At 46.0% G+C, this 23,328-nt stretch overlaps 1 protein-coding gene across 1 annotated transcript in view; it reads right to left on the minus strand.

Annotated features, from left to right (window-relative positions):
- LOC147616220 (protein PSK SIMULATOR 1-like) overlaps positions 1-23,328 on the minus strand; it is an 82,508-nt gene that overhangs the window by 40,466 nt on the left and 18,714 nt on the right. Inside the window, exons 5-7 of the mRNA XM_086777231.1 lie at positions 10,524-10,617; positions 10,299-10,396; positions 10,130-10,199 (exon numbers count right to left, since the gene is read on the minus strand). Coding sequence (XP_086633357.1) covers positions 10,130-10,199; positions 10,299-10,396; positions 10,524-10,617 — 262 coding nt within the window. The remainder of the gene's footprint in view (positions 1-10,129; positions 10,200-10,298; positions 10,397-10,523; positions 10,618-23,328) is intronic.

Genomic DNA, 23,328 nt, shown 5'->3' on the forward strand with positions numbered 1-23,328 from the left:
TTCTTTAGTCCAGCCATCACTGCGCCAGATGGACCACAGCAGCAGCAGCAGGACATGGATACCGCCCACACCAGTGGTACACTCATTGATCATGCGATGAGCTTGGGTGGTCCAGACGCCCACGACTACGGAGGAGGGCATCCCAGCATAGACGGAGGTTGCAGCAGCGGATTCGGATTATTCTTACGAGACATGCGGGACACCCAGTCAGGGTGCTGACCACAAAGGATATTGAGGAGATCCGCCATTTCCGATGCGGCACATATTATGAGATGGAGGCACCTCCATAGTGTACCCCCCCGTCCTACATGATATTGTATCCCCTCACTATACTCCACTCACCTCCATAGCGTACCCCCCCGCCCCCCCCCCCCCCCCCCCCCCCCTCACTATATTCACACCCTATAAGGGTTTCTGTTTACCTTCCGGTTCTAGTTTTATTTTCCAGGTGCCAGTAGTATCATCTTTATTTTTCATTTTCTGGTTTTTTATCCAGACATTGTATCAGATCCACCATGATGTAACTTTTTGGTCTCATAGGTCATTATGGCCTTTTGAAGACGTTAATATAACATTTCATTTCTCTCTCTCTCTCTCTCTCTCTCTCTCTCTCTCTCTCTCTCTCTCTCTCTCTCTCTCTCTCTCTCATACTTGTACATTTTATTCTCACTCCACATTTTCCTCTTGATGACTGGAGGAACATCATTGTACTACTTGTTTGTCTCATAGGCCAATTTTGGCCTTTTGCAGACGTTAATATATCTTTCTTTCTTTCTCTCTCTTCGCTACTCCCGCCCGCTGTTCGTTGTTCGCTTCACTTTCGCCCCGCCCGCTTCGCTGTTTGCTGTTCCCTATTCGCTTCGTGCCTCTGTGCGTAGCCGCCCTCTCTGTTCGCTACTGCCGCCCACTTCGCTTCCGCCTCGCTGCCAGGCTGGCGCTATGCTGGCCCGCCTGCCTGTCCGGTAGGCCACCGACTATGTGCGCCCAGCCACCTACCAACCTACTCACCCACCCTTGCTCATGCCCCCAAGGCAGCAACATAACTCTCTCTCTCTCTCTCTCTCCTCCGTGCCTGTCGGAAGGGCTGCAGAGTAATTTCGAGGAATGGCCCCGAGTCTCCAAGAGAAACTCGAGGCCCTCGAGACGGCAATGAAGGCACTAATCAAGGAGAACAAGAAGACATCCGATTCCAACCTCAGTGAGGTGGAGAACAAACTACACCGGCACATCATGGCCCTCGAAGCACGGGTCACGGACCTTGAACAAGAGAACACAGCACTCAAGGAGGAGGTGAGTGCATTGAAAGTGGAACTCGTAGCCGTCAAGAACACCGAGAAGGAAGAAGGGGAGATCAATGACAACACTCTCACGGCCATCAAAGAAGAGATCTCCAAGGAGATCACAAAGGACATGGAGGGAAAACTCGAAGCCAAGCAGTCAGGATTGGTTGAGGTGGTGAAGAAGAACATCCGTAAAGAAGTGAGGGAGGAGACTCAAAGGGAAGAACATCAAATCATTCACACCACCATTGAGGAGGAGAAGATGAGGCATGCCCGCCGCCTCAACATTTGAGTCACAGGTATAGCCGAGACACCCTCTCCCCTTCACCAAAGCATGGAGAGTCGGGAAAGACTCAACACGCAAGCGAGCCCTCATCCTACAGTTTGCAGGAGAGACGGAGAGGGTCACCTTCATGAGGAAGAGGGTCATATTACGAGGCTTAGAGGGAGCTCCTATTTTCTTGGATGATGATCTCACGAGGATGCAGCTAGAGCATAGGAGAGCTTGCATCCCACGAGTCTTACACGCGAGGAGAGAAGGCAAGAAGGCCTTCTATCGAGATGGTCGGGTCATCATTGATGGTGGCCGGCCCATGGATTAGCGGTTTGGGGCCTATGGGACACAAACCAGGCCACTGACAAAGATACACATGGCAGTATGGAACTGTAATGGTTCACTATGGGTGCAGCCTGGACGACTGGAGCATGTTATGGTGGGGAGAGACATCATACTTCTGACAGAGACACATTAGAGCCCAAAGAGAGGGCTACCTCGAGTAGAGGGATTCCAGTGGGAGTCAGCATACAGGAGGACCACACGCCAAGGTATCTCGAGAGGGTCGGGGGGAGTAGCAGTTCTATTTAGACGGGAGCTACAGGGGGAGACAGAGTGGTATGGTAGCAGAGGATCCAAAGGCCACATACATGTGGATCAGCTTACAGCTCTCACAGGACAGGGTTATATACATAGCCCTATGTTACTTTCCTCCATCAGGATCCTCCTATGTCATTACAGAGGACATGCCACAAGAGGAGGAGACAGGAGCCTCGCCATACACTTGTCTGTCAGAGGAGATTATGCATTATTCTACACTAGGGGAAGTATTTCTTACGAGTGACTTCAATGCCCACACACAGAGCAGACAGTGTGAGGTGTATGACTATGATGACATGGAGATCCTCCACCCTGTGGATCCAGAGGAGATAGGGGCTAGTCGGGCATCAGAGGACACTGGACCAGACAGAGGACATTATGGGGACCACTTACTAGAGTTGGGAGCCAGTCATCGTCTCGTTATTTATAATGGGATGCTACAGTGGCCGGGATCACGAGGGCTGACATGCTTCCCACATGGAGGTCATACACGAACCGGAGGCACGGTGGTAGACTACATTATGGGGTATTTGGAGGCATCACAGCTTGTCACCTCATGGCAGACATATACACTGGCAGAGTAGAGGATGGGCTCCTACTCATGGATCCCCTGGCACCTATGGATACCATTACAGCCCAGCTGGCATCACTCCTAAACACGGCTGCATTACAGAGCTTCCCACATCGTGTCCACTCAGGAGAGCCTGCGAGATCTGGGACTATGCCCCAAAACAGATGGTATGATGACGAGTGCAGAGCCCTATACTCACGAATCCGCATACAGAGAGCCTTGGGAGCCATCACAAAGCAGGAGTCGAGGAGAGAGATGAGGAGACTTACTCGCCGCAAAAGGCGGGCCTTCGCAGAGATTCACGAGCTAGAGATCTTCCATTTCTTCACGAGTTGAGATAGCCCTATCTCATGGCGGCACTTTCAGAGAGCCCCGGACACCAACACCCATTGCAGACCCACAGACATGGCACGCATATGCAAAGGGCCTATACCATGCCCCACAGCAGCCACCTATACCTCAGCCACAGGAGCCTCGACCTACCACAGCTAGCTTCTTTACCCACTCGATGGTAAAGGAAGCTATCCGCCGCCTACAGCATGGACGGGCCGCCGACCATATGGGCCTACAGGGTGAGCATCTCATATACGCAGTAGATTCTTTGGCTCCTTTCCTTGCACACTTGTTTAACAGGGCACTAGCAAAGGGTTTGCCTGCGGAGTGGACGATGCACACCATTGTGCCGATCCACAAAACAGGGGATATGCTCGATCCCAGCAACTACAGGACGATTATGGTTGGCCACGTGTTGGCCAAACTCTATGGTGCAATGTTGGAGCAAGAGCTTAGCTTATATGCTGAGCGAGCAGGTTTACGCTCATCAGGGCAGGCAGGCTTCAGGAGAGCTTTCTCTACCATTGACCATGTATTCACTTTGAGATGTATGATTGATCAAGCAAGAGTGAGGAAGTGAAAGCTCTATTGCTGCTTTGTGGATTTCCGCAAGGCATTTGACACAGTACCACGAGAGAGGCTCTTTCAGCGCCTGCAGTCTCTTGGCATACCAGCAGATATGACATGGGGCATCTATGCATTATATGAGCAGGTTTTTGGGCGAGTCAGATGCCCAGGAGGTATGTCCGAGACTATTTCTAGCACCATTGGTGTGAAGCAAGGATGCCCACTTTCTCCCACGCTCTTTGGGTTATACATTGATGAGGTGGCTGACTTCATTACACGGGGAGGTGGAGATGGAGTTGATCTAGCAGGTACCTCAGTACATATTATGCTTTATGCTGATGATATTGTATTAGTGTCTGAGTCTCCAGAAGGCCTACAGCAGCATCTACATGCACTCCATGATTTCTGCACATAGAGGGGTCTTACTGTGAACCTTGGGAAAACCAAGGTTATGGTCTTTCATACATCGAGACAGGGCAGGAGTCAGCTGGCATTCACTCTCGCAAGACGCCAGGTGGAGGTGGTGACATCATACGTGTACCTAGGGGTTACCTTCTCTGCAGCAGCCACGCGCTTCACCATGGGTTCAGCAGCCAGATCTAGATTGACACGGGGATATGTAGCATTGGCTATGCTAGAGAGACAGTGCCACCAGGCGCATTTTCAGGAGCCCCAGACGAAGGGGTGGCTATTTGACACATTAGTCACACCGGCACCAATGTATGAAGCAGCGGTATGGGCACGAGGCCTTGCTACCCATTGGTGGACACAGATAGAGAGACCACAGGCCCTCATGATGGCACGCATGATACGCAACAAACCGTCAGTACCTCATGACATTATCCAGCAGAGTTTGCTACACCTCCTATGATGGTAGAGGCCATATTCCAAACTATATGCGTGCTAGACAGATTCAGAGTGATGCCACAGGACAGATTGACAGAGCTTTTGAGGCATCTAGACAGCTGGCTGAGGCAGAAGACAAAGGATCATGGTATGCACACGTCACACATTGGTTCTCACAGCATGGCCTAGACATGGATCATCTACCACCATTCCAGTATGACAGGGATGCACCACATATCTGTCTCTCTCATAGTGAGAGGAATAGAGTATTTAGACAAGACCTATGGCAGCTCTATACACGAGAGACATGGATATCGCCTACACAGCCTCTTCCACCGAAGATGCTATGCCACAGAGATCACTTCATGAGTATCACTGATGATGGATTTATAGAGAGGCCTAGATACATGGAGGGCTTTTTACCACACGGCTCCCGAGTGGCTATTGGTCAGCTTAGAGTTTCATCACATCGATTGGAGATCGAGACTGGCAGAGCAGCACGGATCCCCCGAGAGGAGAGGGTATGCAGATTGTGTAGAGAGGAGGTGGAGAGTGAGGAGCATTATGTATGCAGATGCAGAGCATATACAGCCATCAGAGAGAGATATCCCATTTTATTCAGAGAGCCACATTCCCTACGCCAGATCTTTGAGGCAGCAGACCAGTGCATACTGGGGAGATTCATTCTAGACATACAGCGTCACAGAGAGACATCATTACAGGCTCAGACAGCTCAAGAGGGGGGACGACAGACAGATTACTACATTTTTTCAGAGATCCATCCCACTCCCAGCCCCTACATAGCAGGGAATTACTCTCCAGAGAGCAGAGACACTTAGAGCCCGCAGGAGACAAAGGACACCAGGCTTTCGGACACCACGCCTATACCAAAGAGAGATGACAGAGATCAGAGCTCAGTTTCACACAGAGGGTGCGGAGCGACTAGCTCGCTTCAGAGCAGACCCAGGCATGTTCTTCAGGGAGCTGTGGACACCCCCTTCATTGATGTATACCATTTTATACCCCCAGTATGGTGCAGGATGGAGGTTGCATATCATGCTTGTATACTCCATGCATATAGCTTTGCATTCTCCTAGTAGTAGAGCTCCATCCGCTCCCCCACTCATTGTACTTATTGCACACCTAGATTCAGCTTTTTAGTTCAGTACTTTTTCATTCTGTTGGGATGATAGAGGATACCGCACACAGGTACACTGATTTGTCCAATAGGCCGAGTTCGGTCTTCTGGAAGACATTAATAAAATCTTTCTTTCTTTCTTTCTCTCTCTCTCAAAGTCACACACCCCTAATCTCAAAAGCCTCATCCCCCCCGCACCTATCACCGGCCCGGACACATGGCACTCTTATGCACGCTCCCTCTATCATATCACCCATCACCCACCTCCACCTTCCCCACCAGATCCCCACTCCACCACCTCCACCTTCTTCACAAAGGGCATGGTTCTCAAGGTCATTCCTAGACTATGTAATGGGCGAGCCCAGGATCACGAGGGACTCACATCTCACATGCTGATGATACCTTGGCGCCCCTACTAGCCGAGTACATTTCAAATTGAGCCGAAGGGCTTCAGGGACAATCGGATGCCTTATAGGACTTCTACACTCAATGGGACCTCTCTAATAACCTTGGTAAAACCAAGGTAATTGTCTTCAATACTTCCCACCCCTTCACATCCAGATTGAGCTTCACATACAAAGGGGATCTTGTGGAGATTGTCTCATCCTATGTCTACCTTGGTGTCACTTTCAGTGGCCCATGCTTCACCATGCTTCTCGCAACATACGCAGCCTTGCGCTTACTTGAGCGGCACTGCTTCGAGGCACATTTCCAGGAGCCCAACGCAACGGGTTGGCTTTTTGACACCCTCATCACACCAGCCTTGATATATGGAGCAGCCTTCTAAGGGCCATATTTATCCGATAAGCATTGCCAGTGAGTGGAGAGGCCCCAAGTCACGATGTTCTCCCGTATGATTTACAACAAACCATCAGTCCCACACTAGATTATCCACTCACAGTTTGCAGGTACCCGAGGCTTGCCCTGGACTCCTCGAGACAGCTAGCAATCGAGGGCCACCTTGGAATATGGTATGCCTTCGTTTCCACTTGGTTCTCAGTATATGGGCTCCGCATGAACCGCCTCTCACCCCTTCAATACAATTTGGACTCACCTTTTCTCCAGCTCTCTAATGAGGACACCAACTAGGTTATCTGGTTAGGTCTTCTCAGCCTCTACACCCACTGCACATGGATCACACCTTCAGGGCTCCGAAAACGAAGATGCACTTCTACAAAGATCGCTTCCTCAGGCTCACTAAGGATGGTTTCATCCAGCAACCGAGTGTTCACATGTCCCATGCCATTCAGATTGTGATTGGCCAGATGCAGGTTTCATGCCACAACCTCAGAGTGGAGACAGATAGAGCTCAGCACGTCTTCATAGCCAGGGAGCTCATACAGAGACCCAGGAGGAGAGGATCTGTCAACTATGCCACACAGAGGTTAAAACAGAGGAGCATTACACATGTCGCTGCTTGGTATACTACGAGATCCATGGGAGATTTCACTGAGTCTCCAGGATCATTGACTTCTCGGACCAGCGTTGCCTAGAGCTCTTCCTGCTTGAGCTCCGTTGACACAGGAACACTTTCTTGAGAGAGCTTCAGCCCCAGCCACCCCGACCCCTCCCTTACCAGCCAACCATCACCAACTTCTTCTGGACCTGGAGGACTTCAAAAACAGGTTGCACAAATCCCAATGAAGTTGGGAAGGGCAGACTTCGGAAAGAAATCAAGTCGACAAGCTTGCGGGGGGGAAACGGTGTTGCGCTTCTTCTACAGAGGTACCGTTGTTTTTTGGTCTACGTGGGCCATTTTCAACATGAGGCTGAGAAATGTTCCAAACAAATGAAACCTTTCATTCCTTGCACAAGGCACGAAACGTGTTTCAAAGTAACTATGGTGCAAGGTTACACTTGCCATGTATATCGTGAAAGATTAAAGGATCAAGACGTGAGAGTCCGTTTCAGTGCCCATTAGCAAATCTTCGTTGCCCAAGCCCCCAGTTGTCTTCTTCCTCCTTTCTCTTCTCCCCTCATGCTTTGAAATACCTTCATGGTTTATGTGTTTTTCAGCATTGCACTATGTTTTCTGGTGGTTTCTCCAAGTTTTTTTAATATTAATGTTCTATAAAAATAATACATTTTGCGGTTTCTAATGAGGGACGAAACCTTTCAAAACAAAACCCCAAAAGCCTCAAAACAAAACAATCCTAAAACCGTTTCTTGTGACTATGCAACAAACACACAGTAGACTTTCAAGAGGTTGCATTGCCTCTTCCTATCATGTTGTCCTATTAGAAAGCACATGCTCAGCTGATCAAGAAACTATGTCATAAACATATGGCAACACATGGTTTTGTGGATGCCACATGGCTGTTGCAGGAAATGAAAATATTTTGGCGAGAGTAGCCACAACTTACAAGTACATGGTTTCAGCATTGCCAAGCGTTGATCCGTATGGGACCATTGTGTTGTATTGCAATCCTTGGTTCCAAAAGTAAGAGGAATCCTCCACGTTCCACATTTACTGATGGAGCGCATTAATGTGTCACTCGGCTAAGAGTGGTGCTCCAGCAAAAACCGCAATACTGCTGACTGAGAGGTGAGGTTGCCAAGTCCTCCATTGGACTCCAGGCAGCTATTGTGTCATGAGCTTTGCAGCCTATTCTATTTGGAGGGTCACGGTGCAGTATTTGAGTGAGCTATAGCAATACTACTTCTGAAAACACATGACCAATTTAGTATGGTCTTGTCTTGACATGAGACATGAGCAGCACAAGCCTCTGCCATACTCACTGAGCCTTTATGTATCTACAAGATCAGTCGCTGATGGTACTGTCCACCTTGGGCAGTAGGAGGTTTGCAGTTGCGTCTGTCATTGATCTCCAATGACTGTCATGCAGTTCAACATATGCTATCAGCAAGGCATTCTTCATGATTCTGCCGAAACTCCATCGCCTCCACAAGAAAGCAGTCATTGCTCTAGTAGCACAACGATGATTTTCCCAATGAGGTCTCCTGTAGCATGGTGGAGACCTGACTCCTCTTTTTTTTTTTTTTTTGTTGTGTCTGTGTGTGCATGCATGTGTGTGTGCCAACATGAGGACTGGTGCTTATGGTCATTGGATTACGGATCATTGGGAGGTTGTTATTGGGAGATTTGTAGGGAGGATACCTGGTTGTCCTTTCTCTACTGTCCTCATACTTGACTGGAAACAAGTTCTCTCTAAGGTCAAATGGGCTCCTGATAATTGCTTGGGGACAAACTCGATGAGGAAAGAAAGTACTCATTGGAGTGCCATCTTTGACACTCCACTTGCTTTACAGGAACCTGTTCGGGCATACAATCTTATGAAATTGGGAATTAGGTACATACATGATGTGGTAGATGATCGGGGATATGTCTTATCCTTTCCCCGGGCCACTACTTCCTATGCATTGGGAATGCATCATAGGTCGATATGGAAGAAAATTGCATCCCTTTTTACCTATTCCACCTGTGGCTGACACAGACAGGCTTATGGATTGGCAATTGCAGCCATCTACTACATGCATTCATCCTATTCCGCTTCCTGCCTTAACCTCCATAAAAGCCTACACGCTTCTTCAGCCTCCCCCATGGATTCACCAACATGCTAATTCTCTGTGGCATATAAGGAAGCCCCTCTCATGGTGGCGGAAGAATCTCCGGATGTTGTGGAAGTGTAAAATGCCATTGAAACAAAGACTTTTTCTTTGGAGATGTTTGACAGGCACATTGTCAGTGGGGGTCACACTTGCTAAACGTCACATTGCACCTTCCACATGTCTAAGATGTCAGGCTCCCTCAGAAACTGTTCTTCATCTGCTTTGGCACTGCCCTTGTTCCAAGATCCTCCTCAGGAGAATTTCAGATTTTCTTCGGCTCCGTTTCCCGAGTCACAGATTTGGGAAACATTTCTGGCTTTTTGGCAGATTTATGTGGTCCTTGTCCCAATACTCACTATTTCTCTCTTGGGTGAGATATTGGGCTCTTTGGACAATTTGGAGTGAGCATAATTTGGCATACTTGGGTCGGCAGAATCATCAGTCATATGAATCCTTCCGAGCCTCATTGCGACAATCCTTATATGATGCCTGCCATGAGGGTGATATGGATGCTTCTTGCTTAGAGCTTTTCTCTTTATGTTTCTGACATTTGGGATACTCTCCATTTTGGAGACTTCCCATCTTGTAAATTTATGAGCATATAAATATACTGCACTGGATATTACCAAAAAAAAAGTGTGTGTGTGTGTGTGTTCTTTTTTGGCCGCGGGGGTGGGGGGGGGGGAGGGAGGTTTGGGGAAGAGAAAACAGAGAGAGAATTTATATGCGAGTCCTCTTGTTGCACATTGCTTGAATTAGTGTTTTGGATTCCCCCGAAGTAATATGAAATTACACTACTTATGGTATAGATCGTACAAGAGGAATGTTCAGTAGAAATCACATTTTGGATTTTTCCCCTGCATTTTGTTTGGAGAATCATAATGTAACATTGAGCTGCCTGTAGGGTCTAGCAAAAACATCATAAAGGTTACAAGGTTGTGAGGGATTACCTGCATCACCAAATGCATTTTGAATTTCCTGATGAAGAAAATAAACAATATCCACCAGCTTCTCCATAACCTGTGGCATTACAAACCTTTGAATACACAAAGATGGCTAAAGATTTAAACTACCAAGGTCAAAACATCAGCAGAGTTTGATACCTTACTCCAACCATACCTCTTCCAGTATCTTGGACCACAAGGATCTCTTTTTCAAGTTCTTCACATGCTTCTTCTGGCTTTTCAGTTCACTCCTAAGAATGGCAAGACTGTCACCTAGAACCCAAAGGCATATTCGTTAACAAAAACTTTTACACAAGTAAGAGTGGTACTGCAGAGAGCAGACATAACACAAAACGAGCAATGTGCCTTGAGACCATGATCAAGGTATTAGACTGTCCACCTTTCTGAGAGCTGTTGAACAGCTCCTCCTCTTGAAGTTTTCGACGATAATCCATTTCAAATCTGTCGAGTGCATGCAGTTCATGGTACAACTCCTGAAGCAGATTCATTCCGTCAAAGAAAATGTCATCTAATACCACAGATGGTCGCTATATGCAATTGCAATGGAGATATTGTATTGCAAAGAGCAGCATCAATGAGCTATGCACAGTATCAAACAAATCAGAACAAAATGTGATAACAAAGGTAAAGAAAACCTATGACAAACACTAGCAATAAAAGTTCTACCATGGCTCATCATTTAAGGAATCTCCAGTTAGTACAGAGGAAATAGTCCATATAGATCACTTCTCACCCGTTGCTTCCAAGTGGCCATTGCAATCTTCAGCTTAGTGGTTGCACCGTTGCTGTAATCCATCAATTCACAGAAATCTCATGGTCTTTGGCTGAGTTCCCTCTTGAAGGATGGAGGTTGGCATTCCGTGGATCAATCAACGTTGGTGAAATCCCTATGCATTTGAGCCAAATCGTCGGTAACACCTGGTAAAGGTCTTTGCTTAGGACCCAGAGGTCTTGGGTTCAAAACCCCAAAAGGTACACAAGTAAGCCTTCACACAAGTTCTGCGACAAGACTTGGCTTTACACAAGCGTCTTCCATCCTGTGACTTCACTGCTTTTGTGGAAAAATCCTCGTTCACACCTTGGTTCCACTGGTCGAGACGGGTGAGGGACCAAATGGTAACTTTCCCTCTGTCTTATAAAGCAGTTGTCTACAACTGTATAAACCTGATAGCACTGAGATATCCTTCAAGAATATAGATAGTAGACCCACTGCCCATCAGTAGTATTACATAAGCCCAGCATTAAAGCCATAATTCCATATCCACGATACCGTATCAAGAAGTGTCCATATCTTGAGTCAATAACTCTAATAATAACCAGACACGGACACAAGAGCCAACTCTGTTCCAAATATCCATAAATCCGTAAGCTGCTTTTCTGAATGTTTAGGGATGTTGAATCCTTCCCAAAACATAAGTACAAAGTGAGCACCAAGGTTGCTAGTCCTGATAAAGATCACACCATGTCTAGCTACATCTACCATACATGTACTATAAGAAAAGCACATCATGTCAAGCTTTATCTGCCATACATGTACTGTCATGTCAGGCTCCATAAGCCACACATGTTCTGTCATGTCAGGCTTCATAAGCCATACATGTTTCTGTCATGTCAAGCCTCACAAGCCATACATGTTACCATGTCAAGCCTTAGAAGCCACACATGTTCTGTCATGTCAAGCCTCACAAGCCATACATGTTACCATGTCAAGCCTCAGAAGCCACACATGTTCTCTTGCCATGTCAGTGGGTTCACACCAAAGTCCTTCCTGGGAATCCATCCACATACATGCAAAAGACGTAAACTCCTGTTGACATGTCAATGAGCTCACACCGGAGTCCTTCCGGGGATCCATTCACATACATGCAAAAGGCATGTGCCATGGCATGCTCGATCTGAGAAATCCTTCTTCGCAAAACTACCAAAACAAGTACATGTTCACACAAGCCAGGGAAGCTCAACTAGCACAATGTTGTCCAGGACAGCCTTGCATATCTTTGTCCAACCATATAAGCGCATAATGCCTGCCATGTTGACTTCGAGGCAGTTCATAGACTAGAATCAGCCAATCCATGACGCTAATAAATGATTTAAAGTTTTGTAACCACATATGCGACATATTCTAGAGTCCCATACCACTAGAATACCCCCCATATGAGATTCTTCTGTAGGTAACAATTCTCGCATCCCATACTGCTAGGAGCTTCCAATACACAAGACCAATACCATAAACTATTCATCAAAACCATAAGGAAGTTTTTTCTAGAATCAAAATGTTTTCCAACAAAAACGCCATTTAGAAAAAAATAACTTTCCTAAAACACATCTCCAGATAGACATGAGAAACACTCTCCACTTGCGTCAGCAAGGGAGATTAACATGTACAAAATCCAAAATATTGGCAAAAGAAAAGCATTAAACATAAATACTTATCTCGATAAAAAGCATGTCGCCAATATATTTATGTACAATCAAAAAAAATTATTTTATTTTTTTATTTTTTTCAGAAAGAGACTTCTATTAAGTATGAGAAAAACATACAACAATCACAGCTGTAAGCCGGAAGAGAATAGAATCACCCCAATATGTAAGGTGATTTCAACCACTGAGGAGCATCATGATGCCATGTAAGACCTGTGGTACTAGAGGAAAAGAAGATGCCATGGTCCCATTCCCGCATAAATATCACACGCTTCGCCTGCGCAGAACGAGAGGGCCCCTGAATGCGAGCCCAAGTAGCCATAAGAGTGTGGATGATATCACCCCATATAGTACTAATGCACTGAGACCCAAAAATCTAGACACCCTCAATAGCCTCCGTGCATCTAGCTCTCCAGATCTGCCATGCTGTAATACTGGCAATAATCTCCCAACTGGTGTCAATCCTCTGTCTAGTGGATGTATAATCAGAGTGAGGAACATCCTGCAATAGACCATGCTGGGCAATACCTCTGCGAATGAAAAAAACAAAATCTGTACCACTGCCCCCATAAAAAAGTTGCGGACGAAACTGGGAGAGCCAAGCAACTGCTCCCCAAGTCACATGCATGGCTCGGGCACTCAATTTGCCCATAAGTTGGGCTACAGGACCCCAAATCTGCTGTGCAATGCTACACCCCCATAGACAATGTTGTACGGACTCAGAATCTACCGCACATTTAGGACAGAAAGGTGCTACACCGAAAACTAATCTCCACTGATTGGTAGGGAAACCACCATGTAAGAATAACCAAAAGAAATGAGAGATCTGGCTCCTTCTGTGTGAGTGCCAAAGTCTATGCCAATATCTGCACTGTATCACTGGAGAAATATCATGCTCTCCCAATAAGGCCTGAGAGTAGGGACCTATGCATCTGTCGAGTGAGGAGAAGCTTGGCATTCCGAACAGTGAAACTAAAAAAAGGAAGGCTTTTCAAAGGATCGAAGGCATCAATCCACTCCCACTCTCCTAGATCCCACTGAATATATCTGATAGGACTGCCACCATATAGCCACAAACACCAAGAGCCATGAGTCACTATCTGAGGAGAAGGGTCAATGAACCAGTGCTTCCCCGAGCGACCAACAATCCTCACTGGACTAAGCCTAGTGTTTGGTATGATCTCCTCCATACTACATCTCCTCAATCTCCCACCATGCATGATAGAATACATGAGGAAATCTATATCCTCCTGGCCTAGCAGAGCAATGACCTGCAGAGGTATGCCTATCCTCGAAAAAACTCCCAGCCAACTCGGATGATAGTCTCCGTGAAAGGTCCCAGAAAGCCACTCATGCGGAATAGCTGCATCAATCTGATCAATACGAATGCGAGAGCCCCTAAGATGCTCAGTGGATGCAACTCTCTGATCCTCCGGAAGACTCTTAAAGGTCTTCCAAGCAAGAACTGTGTGCGCATCTCTCCCATCCTGACCATTACATATAACGAGATGCACCAAGTGGCCGACCAACCTCATCCCTAATGAACTCGTTCCACATAATAGGTTGTCCGTCAGCCTCGTCCAAAGACCTAGGAAGCCTTTGTCGCAAAAAATATCTCATGCTTCTCCATGCTCTGACAATGGCTGCAATAAGAGGGGAAGATGGTGCCCTAATATCAGCCTCTGTGAACAAAAAACGTGTGTTGGGCATCCGGTCTCTCCCGACCCTGGGTGTACATCTGGAAATCTGAGACAAGAAAAAATCCTTCCAAGGCTCAGTGTGCCTGGTAGGAAACCTCTGACCACAAGTTTGCAATGCAACGCCCTCCATTGAACATCCGGATCGATAATATTCAAGCCCCCCTCTCTTTTGGGCTGAATAATTGTGAGCCAAGCTACCCTGCACGAGTGTCTGAGGTGCCATCCAAGCCCGACCAGAGAAAATTGCGGATCAATCTCCGCAATTGGCCAATGCACGCACAAGAGAAGCACCAACAAGAGGCAATAAACCAAGCTGAGGCAAGCAAAACCTGATTAGCCACCAAAGCTCTGGAGGCTAAATCTAATCTCATGGAGCTCCAATGGAGGAGCTTCTTCCAGATACTCATAAGTACCGAAGCAAACTACTGTGCAAGAGAAATATCAATCCCAACTTGGCATCCCAAATATCTAGCAGTACATCCTTTGCTGATCCAAGTAAAACCAACTCTGCACCCCAATCAACTCTCGGTGAATCACTAACCCAAAAACCAACAGATTTGTGCCAATTAATGAGTGCCCCTGCTGCCAAACAGAACTCCTCTAGTGCTACCCGGAAGGAACATAAGCATATATGTGAAGCCTCCAAAAACAGGGCTGTCATCAGCTAACTCAGAGTCAACCAACTCCTCACGACTACGAAGAGGCAACCTCAATCCTGAAATACCAACAGTGGAGCGGAGAAAGATGTTCATGGCCTCTACAGCTATGATATATAATAAAGGGGCTAATAGGCAGCCCTGTCGTACTGAGCGAGAAATCTGAAACCACTCTCCTCTATCACCGCAAGCAAGAATTCTACTGTGGGCATCACAATACATGCATGAAACTCCCTTGATCCATCTCTGAGAGAAGCCCATATGACTAAGAGTACCCTCAAGAAAGTCCCAATCCACTCTATCATAGGCCTTCTTAAAATCCAAGAGCAGAATGGCTAAGGGCTGATTGCTCGCTTTAGCCCATTCGACGGCCTCCCAAAACGAGAAAATGTTGTCAAAGATGCTCTTGCCGTGTAAGAATCCATTCTGGGTATCATGAATAACATCCTGCGAAATTGGCTGCAATCTAATGCTCACTGCCTTAGCAAGAATCTTATAGGCAGTCCCAAGTAAGGTGATAGGTCTCCACTGGCCAATCAATGTCTTATCCCAGCTCTTAGGAATAAGATAAATAAGCCCCTGAGTGAGAGAAGAAGGCATAGAACCTGTGTCCCACATCTCCTGCAAAGCCGATGTTATCTCAGCCCCAATCTCATCCCAAAAAGTAGTGAAAAAAACAGGGGAGAGGCCATCCTCCCCTGGACACTTACCATGAGGTAAGGCATGAAGAGCATGACTAAACTCCTGCATAGAAAAAGGGGCATCCAGAGCGGCACACATCTCCTCAGTGATCAAATGTGGCAATGCATTCCAAACCTTCCTCTGTGCCCTGTGTCTCAGATCAAAATGCGGCTCAGCACTAAGAAGCTGGCAATAGAAATCGGTGGCAATCTGTCTAACCATGAGAGGATCTGAGTGAAGAGTGCCATGTGAATCCTGCAACTGCCTGACACTATCTCTGGCATGAGATGGGCCGTGAGAAGCAAAGAAATGTTTGTTACATCTGCCACCCATCTGTGTCCAAAAGGATTCCTGGGCATGGAAACGATACTCCGCACGTTGCTCAAGAGAGTGATGAAGTTCTGCTCTAATAGTACATAAAAAATCTGCAACCCATTGAGCATGAGGATGTTTCTCGTGCTCTTTCTACAAGGCAGCCAATCTACGTCTAATAGCCCTTTCTAAGTCCAAGGCCTCTTGCCTCTTAGACAGGGCACATGTGTGATAAAAGTCACTAATATCATAGAGAGCAGAGGCCAGGCTTTGAGAGGCCTGTAAGAAGTCATGAGATCTCCAAATATCAGACATACGACGCGATAGTTCTGCATCTGAAAACAAATGATCAGGGATGTGTACATGGGGTGCTGATCCATGGCAATTCGGATCTCTAATACATAAAACCACTGGGCAATGATCCGATTTGGAGGTGCCTGTAGCAATCAAAGTATGTCCACCTCTCTCCAGCACCCAATCATCCACATAAAATGAAACCGGCCTCTGGTAGTAACCAAAGTGCGGTAGACTAGCACTCACCTTTCCAAAAGTAGTCCAGTCAAATAACAAATGAACAGGAGCTAGAATGCTCCAGAACAAAAAGGAAAACGACACCTGTTGGCCCCAAAGCTTGGCACCCCTTTCGGTATTTCTTTATTCAAATTCAATGGGGAGTTTAACTGAGTACAACAAAGCCAGTCAGGGAAAGTAAACCTGCATGTCCAATCTGGCAGCCCTCAAGACCTCTTAGCATAGAGGATTCACATACAGATCTGTGTCCCACAAAAGCCACACACCGTCGTTTCCTCTAATCAACCAAGACAATTCAACAGGGCAGCCTTGAGCACGCATCTGGCTGTTCCATGTTCATAGCTTCAAACTCAGCCTATCTTTAGCGATTTGAGAAAGCTAGGCTCAAGAAGATGAAAGGTAAAGAGCACTTATTCCCTACGTTGAGCATGCTCTACTATGGACCTTTTCGGGTATTGGAAAAGATCGATGAGGTGGCCTATGGTTTGAAGCTACCAGATCACTCGAGGATTCACAATGCATTCCATGTGAGTCTTCTTAGACCTTTCCGAGGAGATGTGCCTGAGGATGTGAGTCTTCTTAGACCTTTCCGAGGAGATGTGCCTGAGGATGTATCAAATGAGGCTCAGCCGGAAGTGGAGGAACTTGATGAGGTTCTTATTCCCGAGCACATACCACATAAGGAAAGAAAGGTATGAGGTAAAGTTGGTCGCTATCTTGCGAAGTTCAAGAACTATTCACCGATGGATACAAAGTGGATGGAGGAGGTCGACTTAGCAAATTCACCTCAGATATTGCAGCTTTATCTTGATACCTTTGAGTTGGAGCCGACTCTTTCTACGGCTCATTCAGGTTCAGCAGAGCATAGGTCTAGAGCATTGCCTGATGCTCAAGAGGAGGGTAGCACCTCTGCTCCCTTGATACAGACAGGCTCAGATGTCATCTAGAGGTCGCTTGGTGCAGCTTCTGTCTCACCCGAAGGTACTAGTCACATTGGATGTTGTGGTTATGTATCATTCACAGTGGTATACAACTTGGACTATTACTACACCATTGGCTTGCAGTGAATGTTGCTACATATGCATGGCTCAAAGAGATTGGGATGCTGATTTTGCCATATTGTACTTTTAACTTTTAGTTGGATCACATGGCTGATATCTTACTGTATTGGGCAGCCTTCGTTGTCAATGTGGTTCAGCTTTGGATGTCTTGCTGTATCACCAGAATGCAATCGAGGACGCTTGCCATTTTTCAAGAGGGGGGTATGTCACGACCCTCTGAATTTGTGCAGCATATGTGTGGGCATGGTGGTCGGTATGCAAGACATATGTTGAATGTTCAAACTTAGGGTCAAGGTGATCCTAGGGAGGACAAGGGTTTTGGAGGAACTAAGGTTTTATTAAAATCATAAGAGGGAAACAAGGGTTAAAAACCTTTAAAACAAATAAATCTCTTTTTAGAGAGTGGTGGCCTTTTTGGAGGGCTTACGTTATTTTTGGAGGAGGCTTACTCTTGGGGAAAATCGGGCTGCAGCATACATGTGCTTTTTGGGGAGCTCTCACTTTTTTGAAAAAGGCTGGTCGGCTGCAGCAGTTTTTACTCTCTCTCTCTCTCTCCTGATTATAGGCGGGCTGGACTGTACGAAGGCTGGACAGAGAGCAGGCTGGACTGTACGCTGGTTGGGCAGTTGACAAGCGGTGCACACGGCTGAACAGCAGGACTTTTCCTCCTTGCGGCAGGCCAGTGCACAGGGATTACAGCTGCTCATCTTCCTTCTCTCTCTAGGCAATTGGCTGGGCTGCATAGAAGTGCAGTTTTGGACTGCACGTGGCCAGGACTGCAGGCCGGCAGAACTATCTTCTCTCTCTCTCTCTCTCTCTCTCTCTCTCTCTCTCTCTTGGAGGGTGACAGGTTGCAAGAGAAACAGGGAAGAGGGGTGTTGCTGGACAGAGACAGCTGACTACTATTCTCTCTCTCTATCTCTTTTTACAGGTTTGTGGGCAGTGTCAGACGCGCACAGGTTCAAACTCCTCTTTCTTCCAGCTCGTGGGTTGTTCGGGAGTGTCTCTCCTAGTCCCTTGTGAGAGGGATTTGCAGCCTAAGAGGGCAGAAACAGGAGCAAACCTACATGTTTTTAGAAGAGTCTACGGGCTGATGTATGGCTGTGTTTTTGGCTATGTGCATGGGCCAGTTGGATGCATATTCAAGGCCTTGTGGATGTATTACCTTGGCTGATTAGAGGAGCAAAAAAAGTGTGGTGTTTTGGGGCACAGGGCTGTGTGAAACCTCTATGCTAACAGGTCCAGAGGACTAGTAGTTTGGTCATGCATATGAATAAGCCATGAATGGCCATGATGTATTCAGTTAAACTCTTCCATTGAATTTGAATAAAGAAATACCGAAACGGGCGCCAAGCTTTGGGGCCAACAGGTGTTGTTGTTCTTTTTGTGTAGGAGCACTCTAGCTCCCTTTTATCTGTCTTATTTGCTGGATTACAACTGTGTTTGGGTGACTGCTAGTCTACCGCACTTTGGTTTCTACCAGAGGCCGGTTTCAGTTCTCCTTGTCAAAGGTACACTATCTTGGACATATTGTGTCCAAAGATGGAGTGCGGATGGATCCTGCAAAAATTGATGCAATTTGAAATTGGCCTGAATTGGGATTGGTGCATGAGATCCTTAGTTTCCTCGGATTATGCTCTTACTATCACAGATTCATTGTTCACTTTGCATGGATTGCTTCTCCTTTGCATCACTCGACAAAGAAAAAGGCTATATTTAAATGGGTTGATGTAGAGAGAGATGCATTCCTCAAATTAAAAGATGCAACTACACATGGTCCAATATTGATCATTCCGGATTTGCAAAAGCCATGGAGTGTGGAATGTGATGCATCTTAAAACTGCATAGAAGCTGTCCCAAATCAAGAGGGGCATGATGTGGCTTATGAGAGACGTAGATTGCATGATGCAGAGCTCTATCTTGGCATTTACAAGAAAGAGCTCTTGGCTGTAATTCATGCATTATAACCATATGGAAACATTACCTTCTTGGGACTGATTTCACTATCAATATAGATCACCAGAGTTTAATGCATTTTCTTACCCAGACTAAATTGTCAGAGAAGCATATAAGAATGGCCAATTTCCTCTCTATGTTTCATTTTCAGATCTTACAAACCCCAAGAAAGAATAATGTAGTGGCAAATGCATTGTCACGAAAGCCGTATGTAGTAGCTATCTCAGTTGCCTCTCATGGGACAAATGCTTATTTTGCCACTATTTGGGCTGATTTGATGGCTTGTCATACACATGCCTCATATATGATCAAAGAGAGTTATCTTATGTAAGATAATTGCCTATGTGTGGTGTCTAACATGAGGCAAAAGGTTTTGGATGAGTGCCATGCTCTTCCATACACTGGTCATAGAGGCATAATGCCTACTACACACATGATTGAGCGGTATTCCTTTTGGCCAAGTATGCGAAAGGACATAGAGACACATGTACGTGCACGTATCACCTGTCAAAAGGTAAAATTTGGTAGGCAAAAGGCACCAAGGTTGCTTCAACCATTGCCTATTCCCACACAACCATGGGAAAGTATTACAATGGATTTCATTATAAACTTGCCACGAACCCAACAGGGTAATGATGCTATTTGGACAATTGTGGACAGGTTTAGTAAGCAAGCTCACTTCTTGCCAGTCAAGAAGACCATCAAAGCTGAGCATTTGGTTAAGATATATCTTACACAAGTGTTCAAGCATCATGGAATGCCAAAGTCCATTGTAGGAGATAGAGATCCCACGCCTACAAGTCTCTTTTGGCAGGCCTTGTTTGATAATATGGGCACCACATTGGACTTCTCATCAGCTTATCACTCTGGGCAAAGTGAGGCTGCAAATTCAGTCGTGTTGGACCTCTTGAAATGTTGTGGCGGATCAAAAGTCTTCTTGGGAGAAGTACTTACCGCTTGTGGAATTTGCATACAACAACATGGTGCATCCATCTATGGGAAAGGCCCCGTTTTAGATTGTTTATGGTAAGGTGGTTTTGCCACCCATCCTTCGCACAAAGGATGAAATATCTGCAACTGATGAGTATGTAACAAACTTGGATATTGCCTTTGCTCAAGTGTGGACAGCCATTACAAGGTCACAAGACAAACATAAAAAGACTGTCGATAAGCATAGAAGGTAATTTAATGTCAAAGAGAATGATTGGGTATTGCTGAAATTCGAGAAAGAAACACATAGAAAGAGGCCTGGCAAAGAGGATGTATACCCTAAACTTGCAACCAAGTACTATGGGCCTTTTCAAGTAATCAAGAAGATCAATGAAGAAGTGGGTTTCAGATTAGCATTGCCTAGTCATTAGCATATACACAATGCTTTTCATGTGAGTCTCCTTCGCAAGTATGTAGAGCAAAAGCCCAGTGAACCGGTTATTGAGAATCCACCAAAAGTGGATGAGCTTGAGGAGATTTTGCAACCAGAACAGAGTGTGTATCACAAGGAACGCAAGCTTGCTAGAGGCAAACTTATAAGGCGTTACCTTACGAAGTTCAAGAACTATCTTCCACCTGATGCTAAATTGATAGATGAAGAGTTCTTTAGAGATTGCCCACACTTGTTTTAGATGTATTTGGATGCTTTTGAGTTGCAGACAACTATTTAGAAGCCACCTATCACCAGCCTCAACATTTCCCAGTATGAAAGGGGTCTTGTGGACTCCAGGATGTCAAAATATTTGGAAAGTACAAGCTTTGGGAATGGGGGATTATCCTAGAATACAAAGGACCACACTCTTAAAATTTAGGAGAGTTGCTATTTTTGGCCCGACTCCGATGGAAATTCTGTTCGCGTCATTACATATGGAATTGAGCAGATACCAAGAGTTAGCAAAGTGCCTATGACAGAATGTCTACTAGTTGGGATATTTTTAGAGGTAAAGATTATGGAAGGACCCATCTTTTAGATTGGGACATGTGGCAAGAAAGTGGACCAAAAAGAGACAAGTGGCCTAACACTTGTTAGAAAGTGGATCAAAGTGAGCTTGCCATTTTAGCTCATAGGAGGCCCAAATCTATAAATTGGAGCCCTCTATCTTCATTAATAGAGACTCTCTTGCTGCACACTAGCCTCTACCACCTTACAGGCTGCCCTAATGATGGCTACTCTCTTTCTCTCTCTTTTGAAGGCTGCCCATGAAGAATACCGGCTATTGGGGACTATTTCGGAGGCTTCCATCGTGAAGAAATACTGAAGGCAAGGATATTTAATCATTTATTATGATTTCTAGCCATTGTACTTGTTGTACCAATCCTTGTACTGACTGTACCAACTTCTGTACTTGCTGTACCACCCATTGTACCGGCTGTACCAACTTTTGTACTTGCTATACCAGCCACTAAACCTGCTGTACTAGTCACTGCACATGTTGTACCAACATTTGTACTTGATGTACTTGCTGTACCAACCACCGTACCGGCTGTACCAACCACTGTACTTGCTATACCAGCCACTATACCGGCTATACCAACCATTGTACCTACTGTACCGACTGAATGGAGAGTTGTACTTACTGTACCAGCTCTATTGCATGGAGACCCGTGGTATTTGGGGAAGAATCAGTACCCACACGAAGGTATATGGATTATGTTGTTGGCTCGGCATTTCTACAGCCTATGTTCCGGCTCACTTGCCTCGTGTTGGGCTGTGTTATGGCATTTGTATATGGATAATCTCCCATGGGGAGAGTAAGGCCCTCAAAGCTTGTACATGATATTATTCTCCTTGGGTAATAAAATACTCCAAGGGGGGGGGGGTGTCGGCCAATTCCGGCCTCTATGCAGTGTCACACGTGCAAGCTCCATTTTGAGCATTTGTGGATGTTTTGTCCAGCTTTATGTTTTATGCAAAGTGATGATGGATATGTGTTATGGTTGTGGCCATGTTTAAATGTTTTAATATGCATTGATGGTATCAACAAGTGTGTCAAAGACCCTAGTCCCCCGGGCACCCGCCGCGAGTCACACCACCCAATTGCTCCACCCTTGCTTTCTCATTATATATATACATTGGACTGGCGTCCATGGCACTTGCATATGCCGGAGATTGATGCCACTCATGTGATATTGTGGATTTGGCTTTCCGCTGGGACTTGTGCCTGTGGCTTGGAAAACACTCTTACAAGCTTGGATATGAAGTAGGGAAGGAGACAATGTAGAAAATACAGCCATAAGGCCTCATGAAGGGAGGCGTCAACTTTTAAAGAGAGGAAGAAGAGAGAGATGATGAGATGTCCACCTTGGGTGTCAGCTAGAGAGGGAAAGCTTGTTGGGGTCCAAGCTAGGACTGACACATGGCTGGTTGCTCTCTTTAAACAAAGGGGACAGGGTCTGCGTAGTGGACATTGAGCTTTGTCCACCTTGGGACATCAGTATGTGCTAACACAAGGCTGGTCATAATGTATAAATGAGTTTTGGTCGCCCAAAACTTAATAAAGTGTGTATACGCTCACTTATAAGTTATAAGATAATGCTAGTTTCCGAGGCTAGATTTGACCAATACTTACCACCTATCACATGCCACATAACCATGTCATCAGACAATTTCACACGCACAGTTCACGGGCCTTACCCGGAACTACACATTGGTCAAGCAAGCATTAAAACAATATGCAAATTCAATTTACAGGCAAGCAAATAAAGATTCTATACAATGCAACATTAGTATGGACAATCCCCGTTCATGAGACTATACCAAAATAGACATATTCTAGGTAAGTACACGAGGTACCAGACCTAGTGGAACACCAATTCTCCATGCAAATCCAGGCATGTACAATATGTGAACATGGAGTTTTTTCTCCTCCCTCCTG

Source organism: Cibotium barometz, chromosome 38, assembly GCF_041138505.1.
Source record: "Cibotium barometz isolate CiBa-2024 chromosome 38, ASM4113850v1, whole genome shotgun sequence".
NCBI classification, from domain to species: Eukaryota; Viridiplantae; Streptophyta; class Polypodiopsida; order Cyatheales; family Cibotiaceae; genus Cibotium; species Cibotium barometz.